We start from the raw sequence: 18,663 nt of genomic DNA on the forward strand, positions 1-18,663 counted from the left end.
ACTTTGGGAAGAAGGGAGGGAGGAAGGGAGGGAGGGAGAAGAGGAAGGGAAAAACAAAGGAAGGAAATCCATGCAGTCCAAATAGCAATAACCAAGAAGTTGGTAACAGTTAAATAAACATGTTTCTATATATAATATTCCAGGCCAGGCACAGTGGCTCACGCCTGTAATCTCAACACTTTGGAAGGCAGAGGTGAGTGGATGCCCTGAGGTCAAGAGATCAAGACCATCCTGGCCAACATGGTGAAATCCTGTCTCTACTAAAAATACAAAAAAAAAAAAAAAAAAAAAAAAAAAATTAGCCAGATGCAGTGACACACACCTGTAATCCCAGCTACTAAGGCAGGAGAATCGCTTGAACCTGGGAGGTGGAGGTTGCAGTGAGATAGCACCATTGCACTCCAGCCTTGGAGATGGAGGCTGCAGTGAGCTATGATCTCACCACTGCACTCCAGCTTGGGAAACAGGGCAAGTCTCTGTCCCCCCAGAATAAAAGAAATAGAATATATTTTGCCAAAATCCTGCCTTCTACAGGCATCTAGTCTAATGGGACTGGGAGAAATCAGGGCAGATGTCCTAATCCCAATGTCACATTATAATAGGATGTCACTGGCCAGCTGTGGGCGTGCAGAGGTGGGAAGATGAGAGAAGGCATCACAGAGGCTGTGGGGTGAACTGATGTCAAGGAACGGGTGCTTCCCTTCAGAACCACATGCGTGCAGGACCCCAGACAGAAAACACAGATGCAAAGTCGAGTGGCGGGCATTTGGACGGAGCGGTGAAACCAAGCCAGGAAACACCAGGATGGCGAGCCGGTTTGGCTGCAGAGAGATTGTAGAGAGGGTGGAATTGGCACTGTGGACCTGGCCTCGATTTCAAAAGGCATCAGCTAAGGAAGCTGTTCAGGCGTGCAGTGGGGGTTCAGACCTGTGCTGCTTTGGAGAGATGTTCCGGCTGCACTAGGAAGCCCCCCGGTTTGGGGAGAGGCTCCACGAGACCCCAGCAGGGAGCATTTGGCCAGTGGATTCGAGTGATGCGATGGAGACCTGAATTATTATGTATTTGGAGACTCTGCCTCTAAATGAATAAACAAATAAAGCGGATGGGATAATGAGCACAATATATTTTACCGTAAAAATGCACTCTCAAAGAATATATGAATAACAGATCCATTATGCCATTCTTACGAGCCCAAAAGGATTTTTAAAAGAAAATGACAATGTAAAATACTATGAACAAACACACCTGAAAGGTACGTCCTCTTAAAGATAGGTAAAAATTAAACCCCATATAATCCAGTAGTACATTTTCCCTGGGGATAAGCACAGATTTCCATGGATACATTCACAAGGAATGTCTGTGTGTCTGACAAGTTAGGTAACCTCTCTCTGATGTCATTTTCTTGTCTGTCCTTAGAGACTCAGATTCTAGGTCATGGTTAGGTAAAGACTGCTGTTCCCCTCTCCAGACTCAGCACCTGTCACTGCCACCTGGATGGTGTGGGAAACACCTGACCCCACCCTGGTGCCTCCTGGAGTCAAAAGGGCATTCTCTTTCCTCCCTGCCCGGAATCTCAGCACATTGCTGCAGGGATGCTGGGTACTGTGGGGCCAGAGTGGAACCGAGTCCAAATCATTCTGCTCACTACACTGCAGCCAAGAAATCTAGGGAAAGAAAAGTGATTTCATTTTGGAGAGCCAGCAAACCAAGAACATGACAGGTGGATGTCCTACATAACCATCTTAAAAGGCATGAATCTCAGGCAGGCAGATCATGAGATTAAGAGTTCGAGAGCAGCCTGGCCAACATGGGGACACCGTGTCTCTACTAGAGATACAAAAATTAGCCACACACGGTGGCGCACGCCTGTAATCCCAGCTACCTGGGAGGCCGAGGCAGGAGAATCGCTTGAACCAGGGATGAGGAAGTTGCAGTGAGTGGAGATCATGCCACTGCGCCACTGTACTCCAGCCTGGGTAAAAAGAGCAAGACTTCGTCTCAAAACAAACCAAAAACAAACAAACAAACAAACAAACAAACAAACAAACAAAAAACAGGCATGGATATAGAGGCCAGGTGTGGAGGCCTGTAATCCCACCATTTTGGGAGGCCAAACTGGGAGGATCATGTGAGCCCATTAGTCTGAGACCAGCCTGGGCGACATGGGGAAACCCTGCCTCTACCAAAAACAAAACAAAACAAAACCTAGCCGGGCATAGGGTGGCGTGCACCTGTGGTCCCAGCTACTCGGGAGGCTTAGGCAGGAGGATCACTTGAGTCTGGGAGGCAGAAGTTGCAGTGACGTTTGATCACACCACTGTACGCTAGCCTGAGTGACAGCCAGAAAAAAATAAAAATAAACTTTTAAAAAAGGCGTGAATCTCAAGCTTCCTTTGATATTGGGGAAAGGGGAACAAGGAGAGGGCTGAGGTCAGGAGGCGACAGGTCACCACAGACATCTGGGTGTTGGCGGGAATCTGGCTTTTGGTGGGAGTCCGAGGAAGTTGCCAAACTTTTATTTCTTCTTTTTTTTTTTGAGATGGAGTTTTGCTCTTGCCGCCAAAGGCTGGAGTGCAATGGTGGCACGATCTCGACCCACCACAACCTCTGCTTCCCAGGTTCAAGTGATTCTCCTCCCTCAGCCTCCCGAGTAGCTGGGATTACAGGCTCCCACCACCACACCAAGCTAATTTTCTCTATTTTTACTAGAGACACAGTTTCACCATGTTGCCAGGATGGTCTCGAATTCCTGACCTCAGGTGATCCACCCACCTCGGCCTCCAAGTGCTGGGATTTCAGGCTGGTGCTGCCAGGCGGAAGGCTGCTAAGCTTCTTTATCCTTGGTTAGGTCACGAAGGTCCTCCACATCTTTAACACAACCTTGCTTGTTTGTTTGTTTGTTTTTGAGACAGAGTCTCACTCTGTCACTAGACTGGAGTGCAGTGGTGGCAGGATCTCAGCTCACTGCAACCTCTGCCTCACGGGTTCAAGTGATTCTCCTGCCACAGCCGACGAAGTAGCTGTGACCACAGGCGCACACCACCATGCCCAGCTAATTTTTGTATTTTTAGTAGAGACAGGGTTTCATCATCTTGGCCTGGATGGTCTCGTGATCCGCCTGCCTCAGTCTCCCGGAGTGCTGGGATTACAGGCGTGAGTTGGGACAGGGAAGAGAGGGATGCGGAGACCGTGAAGATGCTTTTGGACAATGGTCTGAGGTTGGGACAGTGGCAGGAGACACCACTGACCCCAGGACACCACTGACTCCAGGAGATCCAGACACTATTGACCCTGGATCTCCAGGACAAGAGACCAGCCTGGCAGTTACATGTGTTTTTCTTCAAACTGGTAGCCAGGTTGGAATGACCGATGACATCAGAGATTCCAACCTTCCTGATTGGACCACACTCCGTGGGCGCTTGGAAACCCAGGTACACAACAGCATCTTCTCAGAGCTGTTCTCCACTCCCGACTTCTCCCCAGCCTTGAGACTAGAGAACACACTTTTACTGGTCCTAATAGAGTGTGGAAGAAGGCTTTGGACAGAACAGGCACCAGGTTCCGTGGGAGGGAACAGAGTTTGGGAGACATCATGGCCAGGTGTCAACCGCAGCCCCAGCTTGAGGAGAGGAGCCTCCAGCCTAGCACCTCGGGGTGCTCCCTCCTGGAGGTGATGGATGTTGAAGTGCCAGGACCATCAGGTGAGGGGACTGGAGGCAGAAGAGATGGGAGGGGATTGACTAAGAAGAAGGAAGGGGGCCGGGCACAGTGGCGCACACCTGTAATACCAGCATTATAGGAGGATGAGGTTGGATGGATCACCTGAGGTCAGGAGTCAGAGACAAGCCTGGCCAATATGGTGAAACCTTGTCTCTACTAAAATACAAACATTAGCTGGGAGGTAGTGGTGCGTGCCTGTAATCCCAGCTCCTTCGGAGGCTGAGGTATGAGCATCGCTTGAGCCTGGGAGGCTGAGGTTGCAGGGAGCCGAGATCACACCAATGCACTCCAGTCTGAGTGAAAGACTGAGACCCTGTTTCAAAAAAAAGGAAGGGCCCGCAAGTCAGGAAGAAGCTCCTGAGGAGGGTGTGTGGGAAGAAAGGAGGGACTCAGGCCGGGTGCAGTGGCTCACACCTGTAATCCCAGTACGCTGGGGGCTAAGGCAGGCGGATCACTTAAAAACAGGAGTTTGAGACAGCCTGACCAACATATTGAAACCCCGTCTCCACAAAAAGTACAAAAATGATCTAGGTGTTATGGTGGGCACCTGTAAGCCCAGCTACTTGGGAGGCAGGAGAATCACTGGAACCCAGGAGATGAAGGTTGCAGTGAGCTGAGATGGCACCACTACACTCCAGCTTCAGTGACAAAGCAAGACTGTCTTAAAAAAAAAAAAAAAAAAAAAAAAAAAAAAAGAGGGACTCAGAGAGCCAGGGAACAGGGAAGGAAATGAAGTGTTCTGAGGACAGACAGATGGAAGAACGGGGAGAAGGAGAGGCACATGGGGTTCAGCAAGGGAGAAACCAACAGTCTGCGGGGCTGGGGAGGGTGGAGAGTGGATTGGGGTTTGGGGTCCGGGTCTAAGGTGATCAGTTGCAGAAGCATTAATTACACGGTGGCCTGCTTTCTTTACTCAGTCCCTTGGGTAGATCCCGGCACCCCGAGTAGGTTCCTTTGCTGGAACAGAAAGAGGGAGTGGTCGGACCAATCCGAGGAGCCGCCCAAGGAGGAGACAGAGAAGGAGCGCGCCCCTGAGCCTGAGGAGACCTGGGTGATAGACACCCTGTGTGGGCTCAAGATGAAGCTAAAGCGACGGCGAGTGTCACCCGTGCTCCCTGAGCACTGCAAGGCCTTCAACACGCTGCTTGGTAGGAGGACACCCCAGGGAGCACCTCCAATCCTGTTCTTTTCAAAAAGAAGCTTCCCATAACCATACTTTTCACATGGGAAAAATATGGCCTGCAGTGGGTGAGCTTTCCATGCAGGAGGACTCGACATTCCTAAGCATCACTTATGAGGCATGCTTAGGAGGCCATAGAGGACTCAGCTAGACTTGATAAGGGTCTGTGATTGGGATGAAAACTTGGTTTCGGCCAGGCGCAGCGGCTCATGCCTGAGATCCCAGCACATTGGGAGGCCAAGGTGGGTAGATCACCTGAGGTCAGGAGCTGGAGACCAGCCTGACCAACATGGTGAAACCCTGTCTCTACTCAACATAAACAATTAGATGGGTGTGGTGGCACAAGCCTGCAATCTCAGCTACTCAGGAGGCTGAGGCAGGAGAATCACTTGAGCCAAGGAGGCAGAGGTTGCAAGTGAGCCGAGATGGCACCACTGCATTCCAGCCTGGGTGACAAAGTGAGACTACGTCTCCAAAAAACAAATAAAAATAAAAATAAAATAAAAACAAAATAAAAAAAAACACAGAAAGCAGTTTCAGCTGTACCCTCTGAAACTTAATGTCTCTTGCTGACTTCATTTGCTTTTTAGAGACAGTCTTGCCCTGTCACCCAGGCTGGAGTGCAATGGCGTGATCTTGGCCCACTACAACCTCCAGCTTCTGGATGTAAGCAATTACCCTGTCTCAGCGTCCGGAGTAGCTGAGATTATAGCTCAGGGTCACACCACACTGGCTAATTTTTTATATTTTAGTAGAGACGAGGTTTCACTGTGGTAACCAGGATGGCCTTGAACTCCTGACCTCATGATCTGCTCTCTCCGCTCCCCAAAGTGTTGGGATTACAGGCGTGAGCCCCGGTGCCCACCACTTACGTTTTTCTTCAAACTGGCTGCCAGGTGGGAATAAACAGTGACATTGGAGATTTCAGTCTTCCTGACTGAACTGAACTGTGTTGGTGCTTAGGAGCTCAGGTGGATGACAGCATCTTCTCAGAGCTGTTCTCCACTCCCGAATTCCCCCCAGCTTTGAGAATACTGAAGGCACTCTTCTGGGTCCTAGTTAACTCTGGAAGAAGGCTTTGGACAGAACAGGGACTAGGTTCCGTGGGAGGGAACAGAGTTTGGGCGAGATCATGGCTAGACGTCAACCACAGCCCCAGGTTGAAGAGAGAAGCCCCCAGCTTAGCACCTTGGGGTACTCCCTTCTGGAGGTGGTGGATGATGAAGTGCCAGGACCACCAGGTGAGGGGACTGGAGGAAGAAGAGATGGGAGAGGGCTGACTAAGAAGAAGGAAGGGGGCCGGGCGCAGTGGCTCACACCTGTCATCCCAGCACTTTGGGAGGCCAAGGCGGGTGGATCACACGAGACTGAGTTTGAGACCAACCTGGCCAACATGGTAAAATCCTGTCTCTACAAGAAATACAAAAATGAGCTGGGAATTGTGGTGGGCACCTGTAATCCCAGATACCTGGGGGGCTGAGGCAGCAGAATCACTGGAACCTGGGAGACGGAGGTTGCAGCGAGCCGAGATGGCAACACTACACTCCAGCCTGAGCAACAGAGAAAGACTTAGTCCCAAAAAACAGAAAAAAAAAAAAAAAAAAAAAAAGGAGGGAGTCAGAGATCCAGGGACTAGGAAAGGAAATGAAGCATTCTGAGGACAGACAGATGGAAGAATGGGGAGGAGAAGGAGAGGCACATGGGGTTCAGCAAGGGAGAAAGATGGAAAGATAGCTTGGAGAAGCCAACAGTCTGCGGGGCTGGGGAGGATGGAGAGTGGATTGGGGTTTGGGGTCATGGTCTAAGGTGATCAATTGCAGAAGCATTACACGGTGTCCTGCTTACTTTACTCATCTCCTTGGGAAGGTCCCAGTTCGCCTTGGTTCCTTTGCCGGAAAAGGAAGAGGGACTGGTCGGATGAATCTGAGGAGCTGGAGGAGGAGACAGAGAAGGAGCGCGCCCCTGAGCCTGAGGAGACCTGGGTGCTGGACACCCTGTGTGGGCTCAAGATGAAGTTAAAGCGATGGCGAGTGTCACCCGTGCTCCCTACGAACTACGAGGCCTTCAACACGCGGCTTGGTAGGAGGACACCCCAGAAAGCACCTTTAATCCTGTTCTTTTAAAAAAGAATTAACTTCCCATAACCATGCTTTCCCAATGGGAAATGCCCCCCGTGGGTTAGCTCTCCACGTGGGAGGACTCAGACGATCCAAAGCGTCACTCCTGAGGGACACTTGGGAGGCCACAGACGATTTGACTAGACTTGATCAAGGTCAGTGACAGGGATAAGAAAGCTTGCTTTCAGGCCAGGCGTGGTGGCTCATGCTTCAGGTCCCAGCACATTGGGAGGCTGAGGCAAGAACATCACTTGAACTCAGGACTTTGAGGCTGCAGTGAGCCATGACGGCACCACTGCACTCCAGCCTGGGTGACAGAGCAAAACCCTGTCTCAGAAGAAAACCCAAGGCCGGGTGCAGAAGCTCATGTCTTTAATCCCAGCACTTTGGGAGGCCAAGGTGGGTAGATTATCCGAGGTCAGGAGTTCGAGACCAGACTGACTACCACGGTGAAACCCCGTCTCTGCTGAAAATACAAAATTAAATGGGCATGGTGGTGCACGCCTGTGATCCCAGCTACTCAGGAGGCTGAGACAAGAGAATCACTTGAGCTCAGGAGGCAGAGGTTGCAAGTGAGCCAAGATCGCACCACTGCATTCTACCCTGAGCGGCAGTGTGAGGGTCTGTCTCCAAAAAATCAGTAACAATGAAAGAAAGAAAAACAAAGTAAAAAAAAAAAAACAAAGAAAGCGGTTTAGCTGTCCTGTCTGAAACTTAATGTCCCTTGCTGACTTTTCTCATTTATTTATTCATTCATTCATTCATTTGAGAAGGTGACTGCCCTATCGCCCAGGCTGGAGTGCAATGGCGCAATCTCGGCTCACTGCAACCTCTGCCTGCCAGGTTGAAGTGATTCTCCTGCCTCAGTCTCTCGAATGGCTTGGATTACAGGCCAGCACCACCACGCCTGGCTAAATTTTTGTATTTTTAGTAGAGATGAGGTTTCACCGTGTTAGCCAGGATGGTCTCCAACTCCTGACCTCATGATCTGCCTGCCTCGGCTTCCCAAAGTGCTGGGATGACAGGTGTGAGCCACCGTGCCTCACCTCTATGTTTCTCTTCAAACTGTTTCCCAGGTTGGAACGACCAAAGACATCTGCAATTCCAACCTTCCTGATTGGAAGGACGGAACTCCGTGGGCACTTGGGAGCTCAGGTGGACAACAGCATCTTCTCAGAGCTGTTCTCCACGCCCAACTTCTCCCCAGCCTTGAGACTAGAGAACGTACTCCTCTGGGTCCCAGTAGAGTCTGGATGAAGGCTTTGGACAGAACAGGGACCAGGTTTCGTGGGAGGGAACAGAGTTCGGGAGAGATCTCGGCTGGCTGTCCACCTCAGCCCCAGGTTAAGGAGTGGAGCCCGCAGCCTGGCACCTCGGGGTGCTCCTCCTGGAGGTGGTGGGCAACGAAGTGCTGGGACCATCAGGCGAGGGGACTGGAGGAAGGAGAGATGGGAGAGGACTGACCAAGAAGAGAGGGGGCCAGGCACGGTGGCTTATGCCTGTAATCCCAGCATTTTGGGAGTTCAAGGCAGTTGGATCACCTGAGGTCAAGAGTTCGAGATGAGACTGCCAAACTGGCGAAACCCTCCCTCTACTAAAATAACAAAAATTGCCCAGGCAGTAGTGGTGCATGCCCGTAATCCTAGCTACTTGGAAGCCTGAGGCAGGAGAATTATTGAGCCTGGGAAGCGGGGGTTACGGTGAACTGAGAATGCGTCTCTGCATTCCCGTCTGGGTGAGAGAGTGGGACCCTGTCTCAAAAAAAAAAAAAGAAAAGAAAGAAAGAAAGAAAAGAAGAAGAAAGGAAGAAAGAGAGAAAGAAAGACCCAGAAGTCAGGAAGGAGCACCTGAGGGAGTGTGTGGGGAAGAAAGGAGGGACTCAGGCCGGGTGCAGTGGCTCATACCTGTAACCCCAGGACTGTGGGAGGCCAAGGCAGGAGGATCACTTGAGACCAGCCTGGCCAACATGGTAAAACCCCGTCTTTGCTAAAAGTACAAAAATGAGCCGGGTGTATGGTGGGCACCTGTAATCCCAGCTTCTTGGGAGGCTGAGGCAGGAGAATCACTAGAACCCAGAAGACGGAGGTTGCAGCGAGCCGAGATTGCACCACAACAATCGGCAATCCAGCCTGGGTGGCAAAGCAAGACAGTCTCAAAATAAAAAAAGAGGGGCTCAGAGAGCCAGGGACCAGGGAAGGAAGTGAGGAGGCGTTCTGAGGACAGACAGGTGGAAGAACGGGGAGGAGGCGGAGAGGCACATGGGGTTCAGCAAGGGAGAAGCCAACCGTCTGCGGGGCTGGGGAGGGTGGAGAGTGCTTTGGGGTTTCGGGTCAGGGTCTAAGGTGATCAATTGCAGAAGCATTACACGGTGGCCTGCCTTCTTTACTCATCTCCTTGGGAAGGTCCCAGTTCGCCTTGGTTCCTTTGCCGGAAAAGGAAGAGGGAGTGGTCGGATGAATCTGAGGAGGAGACCGAGGAGGAGCCAGAGAAGGAGCGCGCCCCTGAGCCTGAGGAGACCTGGGTGCTGGAGACGCTTCAGGGGCTCAAGATGAAACTGAAGCGACGGCGAGTGTCATCCGTGCTCCCTGAGCACCACCAGGCCTTCAACAGGCTGCTTGGTAGGAGGACACCCCAGAGAGCACCTCCAATCCTATTCTTAAAAAAGGGGAAACTTCCGGCAGGGCGCGGTGGCTCACGCCTGTAATCCCAGCACTTTGGGAGGCCGAGGCGGGTGGATCACGAGGTCAAGAGATCGAGACCATCCTGGTCAACATGGTGAAACCCCGTCTCTACTAAAAACACAAAAAATTAGCTGGGCATGGTGGCGCGTGCCTGTAATCCCAGCTACTCAGGAGGCTGAGGCAGGAGAATTGCCTGAGCCCAGGAGGCGGAGGTTGCGGTGAGCCGAGATCGCGCCGTTGCACTCCAGCCTGGGTAACAAGAGCGAAACTCCGTCTCAAAAAAAAAAAAAAGAGAGGAAACTTCCCATAACCGTACTTTTCCCATGGGAAATACATGCTTCCCCAGTGGGTGAGCTCTCCATGCAGGAGGACTCAGAAGTGATCGCTCAGGAGGGACTTAGGAGGCCATAGACGATTCAGCTAGACTTGATCAAAGTCTGCGATTGGGGTGAGAAAGCTTGGTTTCAGGCCAGGCTCATGCCTGAGATCCCAGGAGGTTGAAAGGTTGAGGCAGGAGGACCGCTTGAACTCAGGGCTTTGAGGCTGCAGTGAGCTATGACTGCACCACTGCACTCTAGCCTGGGTGACAGAACAAAACCCTGTCAAAGAAGGAAAACCAAGTCCAGGGGCAGTAGTTCATGTCTGTGATGCCAGCATTTTGGGAGGCCAAGGCAGGTGGATCTATTGAGGTCAGGAGTTTGAGGAGGTCAGGAGTTCAGCCTGACCAACATAGTGAAACCCCGTCTCTACTAAAAATACAAAACTCAGCCTGGTGTGGTGGCACATGCCTGTAATCCCAGCTATCCAGGAGGCTGAGACAGGAGAATCGGTTGAACCCGGGAGGGTGAGGTTGCAGTGAGCCGAGATTGCACCACTGAACTCCATCTTAGCAACAGTGCGAGACACTGTATCAAATAAAGAAATAAATAAAAGAATAAAGAAAAACAAAATCAAAAAACAAAAAAGCAGTTTCAGTTGTGCCCTCAGAAATGTAGTATCTCTTGCTGACTTTTCTGAACCTAAGTATCTCCATCCCTAGAGGGGGACACCAAGGCCATGGTCACACCCTGATGTGAATGTCTCAGGAACCGATGGGCATCACTTTATGACGCTGCAGTGGTCCCTGCGTGTCTGTGGGGAGGGCATCCTGCTTCTTCCCAGCTCTCCAGCCGCTAGATTCTCACACCCAGGGCCTCCTTCAGCCTCTTCTCAGGGCAGTCTCAGAGCGGGAGCCTCCCTCCCTTGCCCAGTCAAAGTCATTCTCTCCTCTCCCATCCACCTCACCCGCAGCCACCATCCTGAGACTTTCCCCAGGGAGGCACAGTTCTCCTGGCTGCCCCGTTTCTCCCATGGAAACTGTTCCGCTTCTCACACTAACATCTGCTCTCTAATCACAGAGGATCCTGTCGTGAAAAGATTCCTGGCCTGGGACAAAGATCTGAGGGTATCTGACAAGGTAAGGTCGTTCTCCAGGGAACTGTGTTCCTGCTCCAACACACAGCCTGGGGGGGGCACAGCTTCCCCACCCGCAGTTCCCGTCCCCGCTCCCTCCACCAGCTCCCACCTGACGCTCCACAGTCTTATTTTATTCTAAGACAGAGTTTTGCTCTGTTGCCCAGGCTCAGGGCAGCGTCCCAATCTCAGCTCAATGCAGCCTCCCCCTCCAGGGTTCAAGCGATTCTCCTGCCTTAGCCTCCCAAGTAGCTGGGATCGCAGGCGTGCACCACCATGCCTGGCTAATTTTTGTGTTTTTTGTAGAGGCAGGGTTTTGCCATGTTGGCCACACTGGTCTTGAACACCTGACCACACGTGATCAATCCGCCTTGGCCTCCCAAAGCACTGTTACTACAGTCATGAGCCACTGTGCCCAGCCAGCTCCCACTGTCTTGAGTGTTGGCGCCAGCCCAGGATTTTTTGGTTGTTGGTTTTTTGTTTGTTTGTTTGTTTGTTTTGACAGAGTCTAGCTCTGCTTCCTAGGATAAAATACAGTGGCCTGTATTTTATTACAGAACCCAATTCCTGGGTTCAAGCAATTCTCCTGCCTCAGCCTCCTGAGTAGCTAGAACTGCAGGCACATGCCACCACGCTCGACTGATTTCTGTAATTTTTGGAGGAAGAGGGTCTCGCTGTGTTGCCCAGGCTGTTCTCCGATCTGGGTTCACGTGATCCTCCTGTCTCCGCCTCTCACAGGCTGGAGCCGCCACTCTCAGCTATTCTTGGTCTTTTTATGATTTGTCAGCATCTCCCTCGGGACTCTGCTGGTTTCTTGCAGAGTGAGTGAGCGGCCCCTGCCTCTCCTAGGGGTCCTTAGGGATCTGAGCCCTGGGCCGCGGTCTGGCCGCAGCCCTGAAGCTCCTGGCCCCTCTACTCTCGGCTCCTTGGGACAGTTCTCTGCCTGGCACACACAAGACCCTCCTGACGTCAGCCAACCTAGACACACTCCCTGCAAAGGTCCCATGGGAGCTCAGCATCCTGGGAGCATCACCGACATCCCTTCCTCCAGCTTCTCAGATTTGCATCCGACCTTCTAATACCCTCCACCTCACCATTTCCCAGCGAGCACAGTCACCCCAACGCCGAGGTCCCTTCTCTGATGGGCAACCCCTCCTCTGCTCCCATTCCCCCATCTGCACGATCTTCCTCTTCCAAGATGTGACCTCTCCCTCTCCGTGTTCCTTTCTCTCCATCAGTACCTGCTGGCCATGGTCATAGCGTATTTTAGCCGCGCCGGCCTCTTCTCCTGGCAGTACCAACGCATTCACTTCTTCCTGGCTCTGTGAGTGCTTTGCTCCCTCCTGTCCGTCAATATCCAACACCCTGGGACAGCAGGGAAAATCGGATTCCAGCCTCTCATTTATTCTTTCACCTATTTGTCCTCTTTACTCTGTGTATCAACAAGACAAGATTATACAATGGCGTTCTTAGATGTTCCTTCTAAAAACAAACTCAGGCCAGGTGCGGTAGCTCACACCTGTAATTCCAGCACTTTGGGAGGCCAAGACAGGCAGATCACCCAAAGTCAGGAGTTCGAGACCAGCCTCGCTTATACAAAAAATACAAACATTTGCCAAGTGTGGTGGCATGTGCCTGTAATCTCAGCTACTCAGGAGGCTGAGGCAGGAGAATTGCTTGAGCCTAGGAGGCAAAGGTTGCAATGAGCCAAGATTACGCCATTGCACTCCTGCCTGGGTAACAGAGCAAGACTATGTCTCAAAAAAAAAAAAAGAAAAGAAAAGAAAAGAAAATTAGCTGGGCCTGCTGGTGTGAACCTGTAATCCCAGCTACTTAGGAGGCTGAGGCAGGAGATCCTCTGGAACCAAGGAGGCAGAGGTTGCAGTGAGCTATGATTAATTAAGCCACTGAACTCCACCCTCACATGAAAAAGCAAAACCAAACTCAAACGCCAGTATAAAAATAAGAGAATAAAACCAAAGGAACCATCCACCCCTCCTAAGGGGAGAGGAAAAGGAACAGACATGACGCCTCCCCAGCCACAGCCACTTCTGGTTCTTCTGTCTCTCTCCTTCCCACATCAACCCCAAATGCAACGGTCATCGTCCTCCTCCGGGTTTCCATGACAGAGGCCACAGTTCAGGCCCCCTCGCTTCACTCCAATCCACTGCCAAATGCTCCGTGCTGGGGCCTCCTGGAGCCTCTCCCCAAGCCAGGGGGCTTCCTAGTGCAGACTGAACATCTCTCCAAAGCACAGGTCCCACCCCCGACTGCCCACCTGAACAGCTTCCTTAGCTGATGTCACTTGAAATCGAGGCCAGGTCCACAGTGCCAATTCCACCGTCTCTACCATCTCTCGGCAGCCAAACCAGCTTGCCATCCTGGTGTTTCCTGGCTTGGTTTCACCGCTCGTTCTAAATGCCCATCACCCGACTTTGCGTCTGTGTTTTCTGTCTGGGGTCCTGCACGCATGTGGTTCTGAAGGGAAGCACCCATTCCTTGCCGTCAGTTTACCCCACAGGCTCTGTGATGCCTTCTCTCATCTTCCCACCTCTGCACGCCCACAGCTGGCCAGTGACATCCTATAATAATGTGACATTGGGATGAGGTCATCCTCCCTGGTTTCTCCCAGTCCCATTAGACTAGATGCCTGTAGAAGGCAGGATCTTGGAAAAATATCAATGTATTCTATTTATTTTATTTTTTTTTGTGACAGAGACTCACTCTGTCTCCCAAGCTGGAGTGCAGTGGTGAGATCATAGCTCACTGCAGCCTCCATCTCTTGGGCTCAAGTGATCCTCCCACCTCAGCCTCCTGATTAGCTCACACTATAGGGCTGTGCTATCACACCTGGACAATTACTTACATATTTATTAAATTTTATTTATATTTTTAATTTTTTTTTTAGATGGAGCCTCGCTCTGTCAACCAGGCTGGAGTGCAATGGCATCAACTCGGCTCACTGCAACTTCTGCCTCCCTGATTCAAGCGATTCTCCCGCCTCCACTTTCTGAGTAGCTGGGACTACAGGCCCATGCCACCAGACCCTGCGAATGTTTTGTATTTTTAGTAGAGACCATGTTTCACTGTGTTAACCAGGATTGCCTCAATCGTCTGACCTGGTGATCCACCCGCCTTGGCCTCCCAAATTGCTGGGATTACAGGCGTTAGCCACTGTGCCCATCCTATTTATTTATTTGTTTTGAGACAGTGTATTGCTCTGTTTGCCAGGCTAGATGCAGCGGACCTCATTACAACCTCAGTCTCCTGGGTTCATGTAATTCTTGTGCCTCAGCCTCTGGAGTAGCTAGGACTAAGGTGTGTGCCACCACACCAGGGGTTTTTTGTATTTTTAGTAGAGATGGGGTTTCGCCATGTTGAACAGGTTGGTCTCAAACTCCTAGCCTCAAGTCATCCACCCACTTCAGCCTCCCGAAGTGCTGGGATTCCAGGCCTGAGCCACCACTCTCAGCCACCAGATGGCTTTTGGTCTCCATCCTGAAGGTGTGAGGGGCACCCTTCAGCAGGCCTCTGTCCAGCAGGGCCCTCCTGAGGAAGGCATGGCTCTCTGCAGGGTGGGTGCCAGTCCTGAGCTGAGGACAGTCCCCCGCCCTCCTCTCTGGGAAGCTGACCTCAGCCGGAGGTCTCTCCTGGTGGTGCCCCTGAGCAGCAGCCTGATTTCTGCCCCCAGTTACCTGGCCAATGACATGGAGGAGGACGACGAGGACCCCAAACAAGCCATCTTCTACTTCCTGTATGGGAAGAACAACCGCTTCCAGCGACCCTTGTTCCAGAAGCTTCGCTTCCAGTTCTTCTGTTCCATGCACTGCAGGGCTTGGGTTTCCCCGGAAGAGCTGGAGGAGGTGGGTGGGGTGTGGGGAGGTGGAGGAGGTGGGAAGGAATCAGGTGGTTGGAGGCTGGATGAGGGGACGGAGGGGTATCCTGGGGAGTCCCCGTCTTCTCAAGGGGCATTTGGTTTTGCAGATCCAGGCTTATGACCCAGAGCACTGGGTGTGGGCACGAAATCGTGCCCTCCTTTCCTAGAGCTCCAGGGACCGTGGAGGCCTGAGGTCATCGGCCTGAGGGAAGGTATGTCTGCGTCCCCCGGGGTCAAGGCAGGGTATTGAGTCTATTTAGGAAATTCAAGGAAGCCAATTGCTTGACCCGGCTTCAAGCCCGGGCAACATGGTGAGATTCCCTCTCCACATAAATACACAAATTAGCTGGGCAAGGTAGGAGGCATCTCTATTCCCAACTACTCCGGAGGCTGAGGAGGGAGGATCGCTGGAGCCTGGGACACTGGAGTGTCAGGGAGCCCCGATCCTGCCACTGTACTGCAGCCTGGTCTATACAGTGAGACCCTGTCTCAAAATTCATCATAAATACTGCGTTCCGGAAGGTTCTCTAGGATTGACGCACTTGGATTACCTATTTGGGTGGAGGATTCAGTGAAGATTTGGTTTACATCTTGTGCAGCTAACCACGTTGAGGACTCGGCATGAGACTTAAACATTAGGAAGTAGGATTATGGATTAGGCTCTGGGACTCATGGTTCGTGATGTGTCGCATTAGAAATGTATCTAGTGTGGTTACCAGTTTAGATCTTAAGTGACACGAAAGGCCCCACATGTGATGAAGTCTAAAGCCACATTGTCTGAGGGTGCTGTATCCCTGGGCAGACCCACACCAAGTCCTGGCTAGGAGGCAGATCACTGGGGATGGCCTTGGGTGTATTAAGTGAGTTTTGGAGTCAGGGTCACCAAATCACAATTGAACACCACAGCTCAGAAGCAGGCTAGAGAATGAAGGGCAGGAGATGAAACTGGATTGAGCACTTGCTCTGAACTCTAGGTAGAATAGATGTGGGATGTGAATGACCTTCCTAGGGAACTGCCTCCCTGAAGCCTGACATCCTCTCTCTCACTTCCAGAACACCGGGCCCAGGGGAGATGTGGATTTTATTCCCATGCTAATGGCAGACAGACACCAGGAAGGAGGAGAGCAGCCATTTGTGCAGATCATCTAGAAGAACCTGGACTGTTCTAGAAAGAGCGCAATAGAGTGATCACGCTGCCCTCCTAGGGGTGGAGGGGCGGGGAGACGGTACTTCTAGGAGTCCGTGGAGGACAGTGAGAAACCAGGGGTGCTTCTGGTTCCACCCCTTCCTGCTGCGCCACGTCCCTTTTTATGTTGCTGAATTCCAGCCTCTCTGGGAGGAACCTGGAGGTCTTGTTTCCTACGGGCTTGGATGCCATAGTCCAGGAGCATTTGAAGGCACAGTGCAGGCGCTCAGATTGGCACAGAATTATTTGTGAAATATGAGTGCCGTAGGATTGTAACAGATAGCTTCATGCATGCTATGCATGTTTGTGGTTTTTTGGCCATCAAATTATTAATATGTTTACTTCAAATAGTTTGGAAACTGCTGTACTTTTGAAAACATGCCGTTCCTGTGGAGTTTTGGATGAGAGCTATAGCTGTTATATATATATATATATATATATATATATATATATATATATATATATTTAATTTTCTTTTCATTTTTAAGAAATAATTTGTTTTATCCTACATCTTTTATTATCTTTAAATTGTTTTATCTATTATGATATGTGCTCCTGAATCGAGCACTCTTTTTATCTATGATACTTACATAATAATCTGTTGTATTTATAGCTATGTGATGGTTCCCCTAAATTCTTCTGAAAGAAATTTTTATTTGCTGTTTAGTGTTTGTTAGTGAATTCTGAGAATTCAGTTGTGATTTTTTACACATCCTACAAATATACTAATATGTCTAATATATACTATACACTTATTGGTTTATTTTGGAAAAGATGGGCATAGAATCATTACTACATTTATTTTAATAGTTTGGAAATCCTGGTAGTTTTGAATAGATGCTGTTCCTATGAAGTTGTGTGACAGCTGTTATAACTACTATATACACATAAGTATAATATTGTTTTTCCTTTTAAGAAAGGATTCTCTTCATCTTAAATCTTTGGTCTTTAAATCTTTGTATCCATTATTATGTGCTCCTTAAGCGAGCCCTCTTTTTATCTATGATGCTTACTTATCTATTACCTTTATAGCTACATGGTAGTTTCCCTAAATTCTTGTAAAAATAAATTTGTATTTGATGTTTAGTCCATGTTTTTGAAATGCGAGAATTCAGATGTAATTTTTGCCTTGTATTGACATGTTTGTAAGTTACTTTGAAGAGGATGTGTGTTTTGGAGGGGGCCACAAGCCATGTGTTTTCAAGGGAACAGTGCACTGCATCTCTTGGGAAACATAATAAACATGAAGTTTTCTTGCCTTCACAGTGAGTGCAATCAGATTGGTCTGGATTGCTTATTTGCTGTCAAGTGACATTTTTCATTAATGGGGTTGGGGTTATTTGGACATATATATTAGCTCTGGAAGATAATCTTATATTATTCCTTATGTAGATAAAAACATAAGGCTGAGTGCAGTGCTCACACCTCTAATCCCAGCACTTTTAGAGGTCATGGGGGGACAATCACTTGAGGCCAGGAGTTGAGACCAGCCTGGGCAACATGGCATCTACATCTATTTTTTAAAAAGAAAAAAAAAAAACCACAACGGAAGGCCGATCCCAAGCCAGAGTTTCTGTTTTGTTTTGTTTTTTGGTTTCTTTTTTTTGAGACAGAGTCTCGCTCTGTTGCCCAGGCTACAGTGCAGTGGCAGCATCTTGGCTCACTGCAACCTCCACCACCCAGGTCCTAGTGATTCTTCTGCCTCAGCTTCCTGAGTAGCTGGGACCATAGGCACACACCACCACACCTGGGTAATTGTATTTTTAGTAGAGACGAGGTTTCACCATGGTCTCAAACTCCTGACCTCGTGATCCGCCTGCCTCAGCTTCCCAAAGTGCTGGGATTACAGGTGTGAGCCACCACACCTGGCCTGTGTGACCCAATTCTGATGTCAATTTTCTGATGTTTCAGCAAATGCCATAGGTTAAGGCCACAAGCCCCCACTAGGCTGCCCTCACTTTAGACACAAGCTGCAAACTTGGGTGTCCTCAGACCACACGTACTTCTCACCAACTGTCTACAACTTTGGAGACTCCCACGGCGCCCTCAGGTTTCATAATTCTCTATAACAACTTGCAGAATTCAGAAAAGCATACTTTCTTTTGTGTGTGTGTGTGTGTGTGTGTGTGATGTAGTCTCACGCTGTCACCCAGGCTGAAATGTAGTGGTTTCTTCTCGGTGGACCGTAACCTTTGTCTCCCAGGTTCAGGTGATGCTCCTGCCTCAGACTCCCTAAAACCTGGGCTTACAGGTGTGGGCCATCACAGGTCGGCTAATTTTTATATTTTTAGTAGAGACAGGGCTTTACCATGTTGGCCAGGCTGATCTTGAACTCCTGACCTCAAATGATCCGCCTGCCTCGGTTTTGCAAATGGCTGGGATTACAGTCGTGGGTCACTGTGCCTGGTCTGATACTTTCATTACAGCTTTATATAAGAAAAACACTGACA

At 50.2% G+C, this 18,663-nt stretch overlaps 1 protein-coding gene across 3 annotated transcripts; it reads left to right on the top strand.

The window, feature by feature from the left end:
- Nucleotides 1-3,592: 3,592 nt before the first annotated feature.
- LOC120360393 (speedy protein E4-like) lies at nt 3,593-15,194 on the top strand. Of its 3 annotated transcripts, none has more exons than XM_074390401.1 (8): nt 3,593-3,701; nt 4,638-4,868; nt 8,862-8,876; nt 9,420-9,635; nt 11,096-11,154; nt 12,389-12,474; nt 14,842-15,013; nt 15,135-15,194. In XM_074390401.1, exons 1-8 carry the CDS (start codon nt 3,593-3,595, stop codon nt 15,192-15,194), a joined length of 948 nt encoding a protein of 315 aa, XP_074246502.1. The 3 variants fall into 3 exon arrangements, with proteins under 3 accessions (XP_074246502.1, XP_074246504.1, XP_074246503.1); XM_074390403.1 differs by lacking the exon at nt 8,862-8,876 and adding an exon at nt 5,653-5,662 and having other exon boundaries at nt 4,638-4,698; nt 9,488-9,635; XM_074390402.1 differs by lacking the exons at nt 8,862-8,876; nt 9,420-9,635.
- The last annotated feature ends 3,469 nt before the right edge of the window (nt 15,195-18,663 follow it).

Source organism: Saimiri boliviensis, chromosome 20 (assembly GCF_048565385.1).
Source record: "Saimiri boliviensis isolate mSaiBol1 chromosome 20, mSaiBol1.pri, whole genome shotgun sequence".
Taxonomy (NCBI): Eukaryota; Metazoa; Chordata; class Mammalia; order Primates; family Cebidae; genus Saimiri; species Saimiri boliviensis.

Excerpts from the sequence above, each read along its gene's own strand:
- LOC120360393 (XM_074390401.1), top strand. The coding sequence starts at position 3,593 with ATGGCCAGGTGTCAACCGCAGCCCCAGCTTGAGGAGAGGAGCCTCCAG. Across the intron at positions 11,155-12,388 it reads ATCTGAGGGTATCTGACAAG|TACCTGCTGGCCATGGTCAT; the intron begins GTAAGGTCGTTC and ends TCTCTCCATCAG. Across the intron at positions 15,014-15,134 it reads CCCCGGAAGAGCTGGAGGAG|ATCCAGGCTTATGACCCAGA; the intron begins GTGGGTGGGGTG and ends TTGGTTTTGCAG.